At 42.3% G+C, this 16,341-nt stretch overlaps 1 protein-coding gene across 1 annotated transcript in view; it reads right to left on the bottom strand.

Annotated features, from left to right (window-relative positions):
• Positions 1-10,764, bottom strand: part of LOC114043614 (interleukin-9 receptor-like) — a 32,328-nt gene extending 21,564 nt beyond the window's left edge. Inside the window, exons 1-2 of the mRNA XM_027862688.1 lie at positions 10,698-10,764; positions 111-206 (exon numbers count right to left, since the gene is read on the bottom strand). Of these exons, the coding sequence (XP_027718489.1) occupies positions 111-206; positions 10,698-10,725 (124 nt within the window). The 5' untranslated portion in view covers positions 10,726-10,764. The remainder of the gene's footprint in view (positions 1-110; positions 207-10,697) is intronic.
• Between the last annotated feature and the right edge of the window lie 5,577 nt (positions 10,765-16,341).

Here is a 16,341-nt window from a genome sequence, read left to right as displayed (position 1 = left end):
ATGGGAGGAAGGGCTCTAAGGGGTGATCTTTAGCTTCCAGAGGCAGCAGCATCTGAGTGCAAATTGGATCTTCTCACCCTCACCCTCCCACCCCCACCCCCGCTCCTCACCTCCTCTTTCTCCTCCACTGAGGGACACCACACAGAACCAGGTGAAAAGCTGTACACTGCAGGCTCTCTTCCCAGAAATGCCCATGGAACATGGCCCTGAAACAGAAACAACTATTTCAACTCAAAGAACATTTATTAGGTGTTTCCTTTAGTGCAAGGAACTGTCCTGGGTTCTGAAGGCTATTAAGATGAAAAAGGAAACAACCATTGCCCTCAGAAGCTTACAATCCAATAGGAGGAATAAATGTACACGGGAAAAGGTAATGAAAGATAGAAGGTGATGGGACAAAGGATATAGCTGAACAAACTGCCCTGGGAAAATTTAAGTAGAGAAGAGATATGTTGAGCTGGGAGGATGAAGGAAGGCTTCGTGGAGGAGTTGGCTCCTGAGCTGAGTCTTGGAGGAAGAGAAGGATTAAAATTGGCAGAAATGAGGAGAATGTGGTATGTCTGAGGGTCAGCCTATAGTAGCACGTGACTAAGAAACAGCTAGTAGTCCAGCTCGACTAGAGGTAGGCAAGGGAGGAAGAGGAGGTAAAGAAGAGATTGGAGAAGGGAGACATTGATGGCAGGGAGATCATCTGGGAGATGGTTATAGTAATCCAGGGGAGAGATGATGAAGACTGGGATTAGTGTAGTGGCAACGTGAGGGGAGAGGAGCAGACTGTTGTTGTTGCTGTTGTTGTTTGTCCTTCCATCTTGAAGAGGACCAATGACATCAGGGGGAGGATGTCTTGACTTGCAAGTGAATTGGATTTAAGTGAGGCAGAACAGTGCAAAGTCATCAACCTCACTCTCTCCTCCAGAGTCATCGAGGTCCAGTGACAAGACATAGGTCAGGACGGCTGGTGATGGCCCTGAGAGGAGCAGACATATACAAGGAGGTAAAATGGGTAGAGCAGAGAGGAACATTAGAGATCATCTTCTTTGAGCCCCTTGTATGCATGCAATTAGATTGTAGAGAGGGAGGACGGGAATAGGAGTATCAAATGTGCCTGAGGTTTTGACCCTAGGTGACTGGAAGGATGGAAGTGCTATCAACACATAGAGGAAAGTAGGAGGAAGCTGCCAGTCCATCTTTCACACAGCTGCCAAAATAGTCTTCCTAAAGTACAGCTCTAATCATGTTTCAGGCCCCCCGTCAAAAAACTTCCTTGGCTCCTTACACCTCTAGGGTCAATGAAAACTCTTCACTCATCTTGGCATTCAAGTCCCTTTACAATCTGGCCCCAACTTTCCATTCCAGCCTCTCCTCACACCACTCCCTTTCATGCCCTTCATGTTCTAGTCAAAATGGACTCCTAGGCAACCAACCCCCAAGTTTTCCCACATGGTACCCCACCTCATGTCAGGGAACAGCAGAGAGGCAGAATGGTGCAGTAGGACACACACCAGAAAAAGAATCAGCAGTTGTAGGGTAGAATTCCAACTTTGCTGCTTGACTGCTGTCGAGCCTGGGAGGTACCATTTCTCCATCTTTCTAAACCTCAATTTCCCCATCTACAAAATAGGGATGATAATCTCTACTCTGTCTACCTCACAGGATGTATTATATGAATTAGATGAGATAATATATGTAAAAATGCATTGTAGGCAGCACAACACTACATAAATGTGAGCTACCATCATTACCATGATTAGATTTCTGAAGGACGGATTGTTAGCCATCCTGCACCCACTGAAATTCATCAGCAAGTTCTCTTCTTCCATCTCCTTCCCAGTGATGGAGAAGATAGCTGCTTTCCCTCCCAGTCTAATTCTCCAATTCAATTACAGGTCTTCCTTCCACATGACAACTTTCCCATCAAGGTTTCAATATGTAGCAGGTTGGCATAAGAAATTAAATGGGAATTTGGGGGGAGTTTTGTGGAAGTGGCAGACAACACCCAAAGGCTGGCAGATGACACAGAGCTTATGACCAAATACTCAACCCAAATTTTACAATAAGGTACTGTGAACATCCCATAAAAGAAAAATAAAAAATTCAGACTTCTCTGGTATGAAGGGAGGGCCAAAAACAATTCAGTTGGATTTTCCAGATTGAAGGCACCACACCCCTCCCCTCCTCAATGTGTAAGCAACAAAACTGATCAAACACGGACTGTGCTGAGTGCTAGGCAAAAGAGCAACAGTCCCTAGTGTCACAGAGCTTACATCATGCAGGAAGGGACCTTAGGGATCATCTAATCCAGGCCTGCACAACATACAACCTGCAGTCTACTTGAGGCCCGCTAAAGGATTTCAGGCGACTCTGAAAAGTGTAGAGTTACCACTGTGTACTCTCTCCTGTTTGTCACGTGACCCGCAGCAACCCACCATCATCAGTCTGTTTCTAGTCTAACCTATCTTCAGCCTGAAGAAGTTTAGCCTATTTAATTTTGGCCCCTACCTACTTCCAAGTTGTATAGGTCTGATCTAATCCAACCCCTTTATTTTGTATATAGGGGAAACTGAGGCCCCAGGAAAGGACTCAACTTGCCAAGTTTACAACAGAACCAGGACCAGAACCCAAATCTACTGATTCTCAAGCTATGGCACTTCCTACTGTATTGTACTTCTCCCCTATTCATTCCCACAATGGGGGACATCCCCATTTCTGAAGCAGTAGCTGTTGCAGAAACACCCCACCACCAACACACACACACACACACACACACACACACACACATCAACCGTGATTAGTGATTTTGTGTGTGTAGAGGGGCTGGAATTATAGCACATGGTTTATCAGACCTGGAAGAGATCTTAGTACATAGGGCACAGACTATTGAGTATAGAAGCATTGAAATATTTAATGTTCCAAAGAGCAGAAAGGGATGTTAGAGACCATCTAATCTAATTCTCTTACTCTATAGAAAAAGAAATTGAGGTTTAGCTTCCTCTTGTCTCATCCAAGGTGTTGCACTGTAATTGCCTGGCAAAACCAAGACAAACTAAGGTCTTCAGGTCATATTTCACTGTTCATTCTTGCACGGGGGAGATCTCATTTCTGTCTGGTTTTTAGAAGAAAAGGTAGAGGAAGTCATGAAGGAAAGGCTTCTAGTCAGTATCATTGAGCTACCCTATGCTTCAACGTAAACTCAGAGGACTTCTGGAGTGCTAGGAATCCTGGCTAATCTCTCAACATACATCCAGGTTAGGGGAACCCAGGAGGTGCTCCTCAGAAAGGGTGGCTGGGGTGGGGGACTGGTTCAGGAAGTACTCAAGGGGATAGGGTTAGCGGGGGAGAGGATTCGACAGCTGCTATCAGCTCATCAGTCAGTTCAAGATGTTACTATGATAGCCCTAGGGTGCTACTGTACTTATTTGCCTGTTATATAAGTTTGATGCTGCTCAGTGATAAGGGGCGTGTGGGTGACAGAAAAACAAACACCAAGAGGCAGATTCACCAAGCCCCGAGATGCAGGACCTATGACACAGTCCCAGGCACCTATACAGTTTGTTTCTGTCCTTACAAGCAGAGAAGTCAATTTGCCTCTTTCTCAGTTTCTTTCTTTGTAAAACAAAGGGGTCAGAAGAGATGATCTCTAACATTCCTTCTAGCTCTAACATTCAATGCTCTGCATTTCATCCCAACTCTGACACTGTGACTAATTAATAGACTTAGTCTAAAGATAGCATACTCATCAATCAATCAATCCAATAAGCTTTTATTAAATTCTTAGCATGGGCAAGATGTGCTAAACATTGAAGATGCAAAGGCAAAAATGAATTAGTCCTAGCCTTCAAGGACCTTACACTCCACTGGAAAAAAACAAGACATCCCCTGATAAGCAAATAAAACATAACTGTTTCAGGGGGTGAACTAACAACTAGGAAAACCAAGAAAAGCCTATTGTACAGGGTAGCACTGGAGCTGAGCCTTAAAGGCAGCTAGGGATTCCAAGAGGCAGAGGTAAGGAGCTCAGCCTAGGCTTGAGGGACAGCCTATACAAAGGTGTAGAGATGAAAGGTGTAATGTCCAGTGTGAGGAACAATAAGAATACCATTTGGATGAAACACAGAGTAACTGGAGAGAATATTGTGAAATCACATTACTGGAAAGATGGAAGGAGTCAATCAGCATTCATTAAACACCTAATATGGGCCAGGCAGATTGTGAAAAGGCATTAAATGTCAAACAGATGAGTTTATATTTGACCTTGGAAGCAATAGAAGGCCCCTGAAGCATTTTGAGCAGGAGAGTGCCATGATTCGACCTGCCTGTGCTTTAGGAATCATAACTTGGCAGCTGTGTGAAGGACGGATTGGAGAAGGTGCAGGGATATCCATTAAGAAGATATTGTGGGGCACCTAAGTGGTACAGTAGATAGAGCACTGGCCCTGGAGTCAGTTGGACCTGGGTTCCACTCTGACCTCAGGCAATTGCTACCTGTGTGACCCTGGGCAAGTCACTTAACCCCAATTGCCTCCAAAAAAAAAAAAGGCTATTGTAAGAGTCCAAGTGAGAGGTGATGAGAGCTGGGTTTGAGGGTTTGGCTATGTGGCAGGTGGGAAAGGTTGATTTCTGAGTTGGTATGAGGGCTGGGTGACTGAAGGTGGGTGAGCAAGACAGGGTGGGAAGGGAAAGTAAACCGCTATGCTGTTGAGTAAAGGGAGGAAGAATAGAAGTGAGGGCCACTTAGGTCCATGTGTCACTCAGCATGAATAGCTAGTGGAATGGGGAGAGGAAAAAAGGGAAAGAAATTATTATAGTAACTGAGTGGGGACCAACAAAAAAATTAGGGAAGATTGGCAGCTTCTGAAAATCTCTCAGTAAAACTGCATTAGACCTAAGACAGAGATGCTAACTAATTGTAACGAACAATCCTGGCTCCAGAAGAGAGATGACAAAGGACCTCCTTCCTCTCAGTAGAAAATTGGAGGCATTATGGGTGTAGAAGATTGCTGCACTGTCAGATGAGGTCACTAGGTCAGGTAGTTTTGCAGAACTATTTTCCTTTGTTACAAGAGAGGTATTATTTGTTGTTTTGTTCTGAGTTGGGTTTTTTTTGGAGGGTGGGGCAGGGGGAGAAGGAGAATCTAGAAATGACTGTGGAATACAAACAAAAAAGCTTCATTAAGCTCAAAATAAAAATACAATTTAAAAAATGATAATAACAAAAGGCATCAATTCAATTAAATGAGGAGGGGGCGGAGACAGGAGTTGGATCCTGCTTAGCATCTTTCCAGGTTTTTTTTTTTTTTCCTTAAATCATGAACTTGACAAACATCAACAAACGTGGACATTTCCATTGACAAAGTAGAACAAAAAAAAAAAGAGGATTCAGAAGGAAGTTCAGATGAGCAGAACAGCGTTGTTACCATGAGGTTAGATTTAATATATACTTTAAAAAGAAACAGTCAAAGTCTAACAGAGTTTCATGGTTTCAGTAAAATTTTATTTGTTTAAAAAATAAAGTGCTTTGTAAGCCATAAAGTATTTTTTTAAAAAACATCAGGCAAACCGTTCCCCTCATGGGCGGTGTTAAACATAGGCGAGAGTGACCAGGAGACCCCAGTAAAGTCCTTTCCCTACAGTTCTGTAAGTCTGGGCTAGGTTCAGAGTGTCTGACTCAATTTCACTATGGTCCTGCCTGGAAGTGGACAGGGGGAAGAGAAGCTTGGTCATGGTCCTTTCAGGCTCCTGTGCTCAGGTCTGCGTAGATCACAACCTTGACAAGAGGGGTTAGGGAAGGGCATCCAGGGTGGCCTAGAGATGACAGTGGTGAGAAGGCCAAAAGGGACTCCAAAAACACCAAGAATAATAATAAGAGGTCACATTTCTATCACACCTTCTGCTTTTCAAAGAAATTCCCTGTGGTAGGCAAAAGATGAAATAACTGAGGAAACATAGGTTCAAACTTCCAAGTATAGTGATTTATTATGCAATGTATGCCAATTGCATAACAAATTGGGACCCTGCCTCCTCAGCTTTGGCACTGGACTCCAATTACAGGGGAAAACAGATTTTTATGCCATAAAAACAATCAAATAAGACCAATTAATTAAAAAAAAAAAGAAACAATTAGGACAGCTAGGTGGTGTAGTGGATATAGCACCAACCCTGGAGTCAGGAGGAACTGAGTTCAAATCTGACCTTGACACTTACAAGCTGTGTGACCCTGGGCAAGTCATATAACCCCAATTGCCTCTCAAAAAAAAATTAACCAGGATATAAAATTAGGTAATCTGATTTCTAATTGGAGGAAAGAGTAATGACTTTCCCAATTGGTAGAGGGATGAAGTATAGTTCCCTGAAATCAGAAAAAGGGGTGTCCCAATCCCCCAAGTGTCTGTATTGAGTGAAAGGAACAAGAAAACAGTAACTTATCAGTGTGGTTGCTGTTGTTGAGTTGTTTCAATCATGTCCAGCTCTCCATGACCCCATTTGGGGTTTTCTTGGCAAAGATGCTGGAGTGGTTTGCCATTATCCTTCTCCAGTTCATTTTATGGATGAGGAACTAAGGCAAACAGGGTTAAGTGACTTGCCCAGGGTCACACAGCTAGTAAGAGTCTGAGGTCAGATTTGAACTTTGTTTCTGCTGACTCCAGGCCTGGCACTTTATCCACTACGCCACCTAACTGCAGCGATTAGTCAGTACAGGGCCAGTTTTCGGATAAGACATGGGTTGCTCGAGACGTAAAATTGTGAGAAAACTTCTTGCATCAGTCTTTGGATCTGACTGAGTTTCTGGTCAGCATAACCCAGGTCTTTGCCTAAGGGTCTCTCAGCAGCAGGGAAAGGTGGTCCAGTTTCCCAGCCATGCATGGCTAGGTTCAAACGATGCAATAAAGTTTTCTCACAAGACAGAAGTTAGACTGGACCCATAACTGAACAGAAAGAGAACTGAGCTAGATCCAGAACTGAGTCACAAGATGGAGTCAGCGTAGTTCACTCAATTCCTTCAGAACTCTGCCTAAAAGTAACTAAACTTGCATACGCTTTAACCCAGTGATATCACTTTTGGGCCTATTCCCCAAAGAGATCCAAGAAAGAGGAAAAGATCCTATATGTACAAAAGTACTCATAGTTGCTCTTTCTGTAGCAACAAAGAACTGGAAATAAAAGGGTACCCATCAATTTAGGAATGGTTGGACAAACTATGGTATAAGGATAGAATGGAATACCAGTATGCCATCAGATATAGCAAAAGGGATGGATTCAGAGAAATACTGGAAGAATTTTATGAGCTAAAGCTGAGTGAATTAAATAAAACCAGGAGAGTTATTTATATACAATAACTTTACAAGACAAACAACTTTGAAAGACTTAAGAACTTCAATTAGCACAATGGTCAATCATAATTCCGTGGGACTAAGTATGCTACCCATTTGACAGAGAGGTGATGGACTCAAGATGCAGAATGGCATGCATATTTTTTAGACATGGCAACATGGGAATCTGTATTGACTATGCATATTTGTTCTAAGAGCTTTTCTTTTCTTTTCTTTCCAATGAGAGGACGGGTGGAAGGGAGAGAAAATAAGTGCTAGTTAATTAAAAAAAAAAAAGAAAGAAAAGAAAAGAAAAAAGGGAATATTGACCAGAGCTGATTCCAGTTTCTCTTCTTCCCCCAGTCTGGTTCCGCTTTGGTGAACTGGAGCTGCTCTGTACCTGGATACTGATTGGCTGATAGGATGTGCCAGAACTTGACTTCCTTAGTCCTATGGGACACATCCCTTGGTCCCTATATGTTTACTCAGTTTCAATACCAGATTTAATAAGCCTTGGTAATTGTCCTGTTGACCACTAATTAGTCCTTGAAATCAAGCCAGAGCTTCAGCTTCCTTTGCCAGGAAATAAATACCTTGTTGGTGTCTCCCTACCAATGTCACTGCAATCCAAGGGAGCCAGGAGCTACAGGAACTAGGGACAATTTAGTGCTACATGGACCCTGCTGGAGATTGGGGCTGCCTAGGCTCAGGAACAGCTAAGTGGCTTTTCTTACAGGGATAGGAATAGCACCATCAAGCTGTGCACCCACTCAAAACAGGTTTTCCTCCACTAGGTGGCTGCATGGGAAAGGAAGGGGCAAAGGCTCTCAGTTCCCAGCCCAGAATTTCAGGTGGCCATCTTTGACTGCAAGGCTAAAATGTGGGCTCTGCTGAGAGTTCCTCAGTCAGCCAAACTGAAGGGCAAGCCTGATATAGCAGCCCAGAATAGAAGCAGAAAGCCCCTCAGGCCACGCAGCTCACTGATCTGCTTTGGTGCCTGGAGCATGCTGGGGACCTTAGATGCAGGGCTGACTTCTCCGTGACTGTGGGTGAGGGTTATGTTGTCACTGCTGCTTAGGGACCCAGCAGTCTTGAGCACTGCTTTTTTTAGCTCTGCTATTTTTGTGATGAAGACCAATCACCATTATAACTTCTTATGTATATAAAAGATGCTTTGTGGTTCTAAAGTACTTTGCAATCATTTGATCCTCAAATAACCGGTAAGGTAGATAGGCAGGCTGGGTAGCTAGCTAGTAATTGACATTATCATCAAAGACTCCCTCCAAGAGAATATTTCATGGGAGTGGTTTCTTTCGAAATAAATTATTGTCCTTGTTGAGTCATTTCAGTTATGTCCACTTTGTGATCCCATTTTACATTGCCTGCCTTTCCTAACATGTCTCTTCTCTGGCCCCCAGAGCCATCCCTTTTAATCAAAAATTAAAAAGAGGAAGAAGACACTTCAGCAAAACCAACATATTGAAAAAGTTGACATTCTGCCCAGTGTTCCCTACCCGTGGCCCCCCTACCTCTACGAAGAAGCAGGGGGAAGTGCCTTCTCGTATTTCTTCTTTGGGGGAGGGGGTCAAGCTTGGTTATTATACTTCCACAGCATTTCATTTAGTTGTAAAGCGTTTTACAAAATTTTGTTTGGGGACCCAAAATTTTAAAACATCATTTTGTGATGAATAACATTGGTCCCCTCAAACATGGCTCCAGAAAATAGATGAGGAAATTTTCTCTGTCCTTTTACTGGCGAGGAGGAAGACTATGTGTATAAAATAATGTTGTTGTTCAGCTTTGTCCTACGCTTCATAACCCCTTTTGGGGTTTTCTTGGCAAAGGTGCTGGAGTGGTTTGCCATTTCCTTCTCCAGCTCATTCTATAGATAAGGAGGCTGAGGCAAACCTGGTTAAGTGACATGCCCAGGGTCACTGAGGCTAGATTTGAACTCAGGTCTTCCTGACTCTAGGCCCTGTGTTCTAGCCACTGCACCACCTAGCTGCTCCATTGCAGAATGTATGTATACAATCATTGTCTCTACACATCAATTGATTTTGCTTAACTTTTTTTTCTTAGTTACAAGGGAAGGCTCATGGGAGAGAGAGGAGAGATAAAGGGACTATCTGGAAATGACCGTGATGTAAAAAAAATAAATAAATAAAAAGTATTATGAAAACTTTTTCAAATATATTAGTTAAGGAAGTGACGTGCCTGAGATGGCCCTGGTAGCCTTTGGGAAGCAAATCAGCCTTTTCAACTACTGAGGATGAGGGTGGGCGACTGATATTCCTCCATGTTTTCCTTCATAGAAGTCAGTAACCTTTGGCCCTAAGGGTCTAAGCACCACTGGAGGGTCCCAGTCTTAGGCTGTAGAAAAGGAAAATGGGAGAAAAAAGAAGAGGAATCAAAGTGAGAGTGAAAAGGGGAAAGGAAAGAGAAGGAAAATGAGATATTTACATTCCAAAATATTACTAGTTGTCCATTAAGGCGTGCTCAGAAACTGGGGAACAGCTCCCAGTGCAGCCTGGACGGAACCTTTTCCTTTTCCCCATGCCCACTCTCCTTCTTGTTGCTTTGGACCAGCAGCCATGCCCATCCTAAACTGCCCAAAAGGAATCAGAGGTCCCAAAGGACTTTACCCATGGAAATGGCTTCACCCTACACCCAGTAGGGGCTGCCTGTGAAATCCTGCCTTCAGAGGCCCCCCTGCCCCCACAGCCCTGAAAAATGATCTGAGTCATAAAGGAAAGAACGTCTACCCGATTATTAACAGTCTGGCCCACTCTTGAATTTCTCCTCTTCCTGCTGCCAGCTTGCTTTCGAGTAGCTAGTGTGGTGATGACTTAGTGCCCCAAGCTTTCTGAGTGGAAATTTTTTCTTAGCAATACTGGAAATCTCATAGTCAGTCATTAATCAGGGTCCCCTCTCCCACATATCTACTGTTAGTGCCTTCCTCTGAGATCACCTCCCATTGATACAGAACATATCATGTATATACATAGTTGTGTAGCACAGTGCCTGGCAAATAGTAGGTGCTCAATAAATGCTTATGGATGATGATAATAAGGAATCTCTGCCCACTCCCCCTGTGAGATGCTCAAAATGGGGAAGAGCTATTTGTCTCTCCTCAAGCTCAAGGTGGGGTTGGAGATGGGGAAAAGTTGTAGCCCTTTGGGGAGCTTGAGGAAGGTCTGAGGCTGTATTAGGGCCATTTTTTTTTTTAAACCAGTGTACCCTTCTTAGCCATCAAAACAACCAAACTTCCTCTGGAACTCAAGAGTGGGGCAGACCCCTGGGGTTTGGTATGAATCATTTGTTAGCTCTAACTGATTTCTCCTGAGGTTTAGCAGTGATACTCAAAGAATAGTTCATAGAAAGGAGACTCACCTATCCAAAGGCAACTGCCTGGCCACATCTCCTCGACTCCCAGCTCTTGGAGCAGATGAGAATTGTTCCTCCTGATCAGGGGTGGACTTATAATTAAACTTTTATTAAAGCAGTAGATTTCCCCTGTCTAATTTCAAAGATAATCCTGGGGGCCAATGACATGGTGCCGAGCAGAGTAGGCTGCAAGAGAGCCGCCCACATCTGCAACCACAAGAAAATGTGTGTGTGTGGCTCAGAGCTTGAACCAAGGGGTTAACAAACCTAATTGCAAACTGGTTGACTAGGGCTTTTAATTCTTCTTCAAGAAACAAGTGAGCTGTACTCATGGCAATGGTGGAAAATGAGGCAAATCTGCAGAAAGGTTGACTGTGGGGTGCTTACAAGGCAAAGTCCTCTCTCAGAGTAAATATAATCCTTTAGAAAGGAGGAATTATACAAAGGACTTTGTTTTTGTTTTTGCTCTTGTTTTTTAGTCTGGAAGGGTGTTAGGGATCATAGGTTTATGAAGGTTTAGAGGGCAGCTAGGTGGCGCAGTAGATAGAGCCCTGGTCTGGGAATCAGAAGGACTCATGTTGAATTCTATTCTGGCCTCACACTAGCTGTGTGACCCTAGGCAAGTCACTTAACCCTGTTTGCCTCAGTTTCCTCATATGTAAAATGAGCTGGAGAAGGAAATGGGAAATCACTCTAGTATCTTTGCCAAGAAAACTCCAAATGGGGTCATGAAGAGTTGGACACAACTGAACAACAAAAATGTTACAAACCTACGTTAAAAATTGCATTCCAGTGACTGGCCACCCACTTTCTGTGTGCCCCACGTTTTACTTTTTGGCAAGATTTCACTCCTCATTCCAACTACTGTGATACAGAGAATTGAACTCGGAGTCACAGGATATGAGCTGGAATTCCAGCTAAGCCACACTCAACCTCAATGTCACTACTTCCCCTCTGTCTGAAAAATGAAGATCTAGTTCATTTCCAAGGTCCTTGCAACTCTAGATCTGGGATCTATTATTTCTCTGACAAAAAAAAAGCATAACCATTCCCCCACCTAGGTTAAGTTTGAGCTACTACGTTTCCAAACAAGGACGAGAGAAATTATTACCTGAACACTACCATAATCTCTAATTTTATTGATGACTGAGACCTCAAGAGGGGAAGTGATGACTTGCCCACAGTCACTTGGGTAATAATTAGCAGAACTAGGAGAAGGAAATGGTAAACCATTCCAGTATCTTTGCCAAGAAAACCCCAAATGGGGTCACTAAGAGTCGGACACAACTGAAAAAAGACTGAGGATTCAGACCCAAGCCCTCTGGTTTTAAATCCCTTCTCTTTTCCTAGCACACCACAAAGGTTCACCCCTCTTACTCTACAAATGAGGAGAATAGCTCCTATTGTCTCTAGGATGAGCATCATCAGCTCCATTTGGCATTTTTTGTTTTGTTTTGTTGGCTAGGCAATGGGGTTAAGTGACTTGCCCAGAGTCACACAGCTAGTTAAGTGTTATGTGTCTGAGGCCAGATTTGAACTCAGGTCCTTCTGAATACAGGGCCGGTGTTCTATCCATGGCGCCACCTAGCTGCCCCTTCTACTTGGCTTTTTTAAAGCCTTTGACAGTCTAGCTTCAACCTACTTTTCTGAGCTTCTCCTACTCTACACACAGTAAGTTCTAGACAAACTAGCCCACTTGTTAATTGCCATACACGATATTTCATCTCTCATGTCCGTGACTTTGCATAGGCTTCTACCATGCCTAGAATAGTCTCCTTACTCACTCCCACCTCTTAGCATCCCTAGCATCCTTCAAGGTTCAACTCCAAGCACCACTTCCCACAACAGGCATCTCCTCCAATACTACCTCCTTCTTTCATTACTTTGTTTTGACATATGTGTATATATATATATATACAGATATATACACACATATATATATACACACACACATATATATATACACGCACACACATCATTTTTCCCCCGAGAAAATGTAAACTCCACAGAATATTTCATTTTTACGTTATTGTTCTGGGCAGCTAGCCTAGAACTATGTTTGGCACATAGTAATCACTTAATAAATGCATTCATTCATGAATGAAGGAATGAATGAATAAATGAAGGAACATAAGTAGAATGTAAGCTTCTTGTGGGGACTTTTCCTTTTTTTCCTTTGTATTCTATCATTTAGCACGGTATCTTTCATAGCATCATAGACTTTAAGCTAAAAAGGATCTTTATTCAGTCCAACCCCTCATTTTTACACATGAGGAGCTGAGACTTAGAGACATTGAATGATTTATCTAAAATCACATAGGCATCTCAGTTGCCCCAAAACAATTGTGGGGAATTTTTTCTTAGCAACACTGGAAATTTTACAGAACTTTACCATACCTTCCCTCTGAGATTACCTCCCGTAGACACTGCATGTATTTTGTTATGTACATCGTAGAAGAGTCAAGATTTGAGGCCAAACCCTTGGAGACAAGACGAAGATTCTGGGTGCTTAATTAATGTTTTTCTGCATTGGAATGGAAGTGAATTGTCCCAGGGCCAAAAACCTAGTTGAGCAGAACCAAGAACCCAGTTCTCCTGACTCCTAATCTGGTGCCCTCTCCACTATACCCTGCCCTCCACTCCTCTGGGACACTTTTAACAATTTAAATAAATCAAAATTTGAAATTAATTCTTGCACTCTTTATAGAGAAGAAAGAAAGAGATTCCTAGAGAAATTAATAAAACATTAATTCATTCCCATCTGGATAAAAATTCAAATTTACATTAAACAGAGAGGTGATTACTTACAGTAGAAAAAGCTTTATAGGTTTCCCCTGCATAGCAAGCTCCCCCTTGGATATTTAAAATCTGATTCTGTTTTTAAAAATTCAACTTATAGACAAGTTCATTCATTCTTTAGAGCTGGAAGAGATTGGAGAGGTCAGATAGTCCAATTTCCTCATTTTACAGATGTCTAGAGCAGTCAAATGACTTGTCCAACATCACATTGCCAGCAAGTGGTTCAACCAAGACTAGAACCCAGGTCTTCAGACTTCCAGGCCATTTCTCTTTCCATTATGCAATGTTTACTCTCACTTAAATTTTCAGGCATGTGCTTTGTAGCATGAGGTTTGTGTTACTCAATAAAAGGCACTTTTCAATCACTCTTAAAACTATTTTAGCAACACATTTATATAGCAACAACAATACGTTAACTATACATGATTATTATCTATCTGTTCCGTGAAACAAGTCGATAAAATCTCTATTTTGCGAAATACAGCTGAATCAGGAAAACAAAATGCACAAATACACAATAGCTACAACCCTGTAAATGAAAAATACAAAATAAAAAAAATCACAAATGATAACTGTGTAGTGATAATGACTAAGTGTTTTCCTGAAGACATACTGAAAATGCACCTCCCTCCCTTCTTTGTAGAGGTAAGGAACTATAAGGATGAAATCGTGTGTAGCCCTCCTTTCAGAATACTCCCCCAACTTGTAGTATGAATCCCAAGACGGGTGAGTGCTATGTCCAGATCAGTTCAAGGAGCACCCTGTAAGTATCCACTCATAAAGCTATAACTCACAACACACACACACACACACACACACACACACACACACACATACACCATGTACTTCCCAATAACGGTCAACCAGTAGCTGCTTATGGTAACACAATTAGCTCAAAGCTGGTTGTGGTAATACAATTAAGTAACACAAAAGCAAAGGCATTTTCTAACATGACATTGTTGACCTGCAAATACTTGGTCCATACACACAGCACCTGTGGGAAGGGTGGACTCAAACATAGGGTCCCCTCCCTCCCCAAACTATTTTATATTCATTTTGCATACCTCATGTATGTACTTATACCTCTACAAGTTGTTTCTCCTGTTAAAATGTTAGTGCTTTACGAGCAAGAAATACTTCATTTTGCCTTTGTATTCCTAAGGCTTAGGACAATGCCCCACATATAGGAAATGCTTCAGAAATGTTTGCTGATTTATTTACTTAGAGATTCCAGAAAAGAAGGATCACATCCAACAGAGAGTTTCATCAAAGGCTGCATGGAATAAGTAGCATTTGAGCTGAGCCTTGGAGGAAAGGAAGGATCCAAGCATTAAGAAGGGATACATTCTAGATATACGGGGGATGCATATTATTATAATATTTACATAGCGCTTTAAGTTTCGCAGAATTCTTTTTTTTTTTTTTTGGTGAGGCAATGGGAGTTAAGTGACTTGCCCAGGGTCACACAGTCAAGTTTCTGAGGCTGGATTTAAACTCAGGTCCTCCTGACTGCAAGGCCAGAGCTCTATCCACTGCGCCACCTAGCTGTCACCTAGCTGCCCCCTAGAATTCTTTGCATATGTTATCTCACTTGATATTTCCATTTCATGGATGAAGAAATGGAGACGGACATAAGCTGAGTCACATACTTAACCTCAGTATCACACAACTAAGTAAGTGTCTGAGGCAGAAGTTGAACATGGGCCTTCTGACTCTAAGTCTAATCCTTTATCCACTGTGCCACATAGCTGAACAAATGTATAATGTAGTAGATTAATATAATGGAGAGAATTGAGAAATGAGGAAAAATACAGCTTCAAAGAGACATGGAAAGACTTGTATGAACCAATGCAGTGCAAAGTAAACGAAAACATAATTATTTATATAATAATATCAGTAGTATAAAAATGAATATTTTTATTTAATATTTTATTTTTTCCTTAATTACATGTAAAAACAATTTTTAACATTCATTTTTTTTGAAATTCTGAGTTCTAAATTCTCTTCCTCCCTCCCTCCTTATTGATTTTTTTTGGGGGGGTGAGGCAATTGGGGTTAAGTGACTTGCCTAGGATCACACAGCTAGTGAATGTTATGTGTCTGAAGTCAGATTTGAACTCAGTCCTCCTGACTCCAGGGCAGGTGCTCTATCCACCGTGTCACCTAGTTGCCCCTCCACAACCCCCTTATTGAGAAGGAAAACAATTTGTTATAGGTTAGACATGTGCAGTCATGCAAAACATATTTCCATATTCATAATGCTGTGAAAGAAAACACAGACCAAAAAAGCCAAGAAAAATGAAGTTTGAAAAGTATGCTTCAAATTGTATTCAGACACCATCAGTTCTTTCTCTGGAGGTAGACAGCATTTTTCATTATAAGTCCTTCGAATTGTCTTGGATCACTGCATTGCTGAGAGTAGCTAAAGTCATTCACAATCGGTCATCATACAATACTGCTGTTGCTGTGCACAATGTTCTCCTGGTTCTGCTAAAAAAAAAAAATGAACAATTTTGAAAGACTTGAGACATTTGATCAACCCTGATTCCAGAGCTTAAGGCAGGTCCGGTGGCCACCGGGCTCCTGTTGCTTTCTGGTGAAGCCCAGTGGTTCACCATGATCTCCAAAGATGATGAGTTAAACCAGGCCTGCCCAACATACAGCCCACGGACAAGGGATTTCTAGCAGCCCTTGAAAAATGTAGGGTTGCCACTGCCCACTCTCCTGTTTGTCCCATGACCCGTGGCAACCAACCATCGTCAGTCTCTAGTTTAACCTATCTGCGGCCTGAAATTTAGCCTCTTTTAATTTTTGGCCCCTACCTACTGCCAGGTTGTACAAGTCTGAATTA

The sequence above is a fragment of the Vombatus ursinus genome, unplaced genomic scaffold (genome assembly GCF_900497805.2).
Source record: "Vombatus ursinus unplaced genomic scaffold, bare-nosed wombat genome assembly UNPS02014770.1, whole genome shotgun sequence".
Classification (NCBI taxonomy): Eukaryota; Metazoa; Chordata; class Mammalia; order Diprotodontia; family Vombatidae; genus Vombatus; species Vombatus ursinus.
The sequence above is the reverse complement of the archived record's forward strand: the minus strand, read 5'-3'. Positions and strand labels throughout refer to the sequence as shown.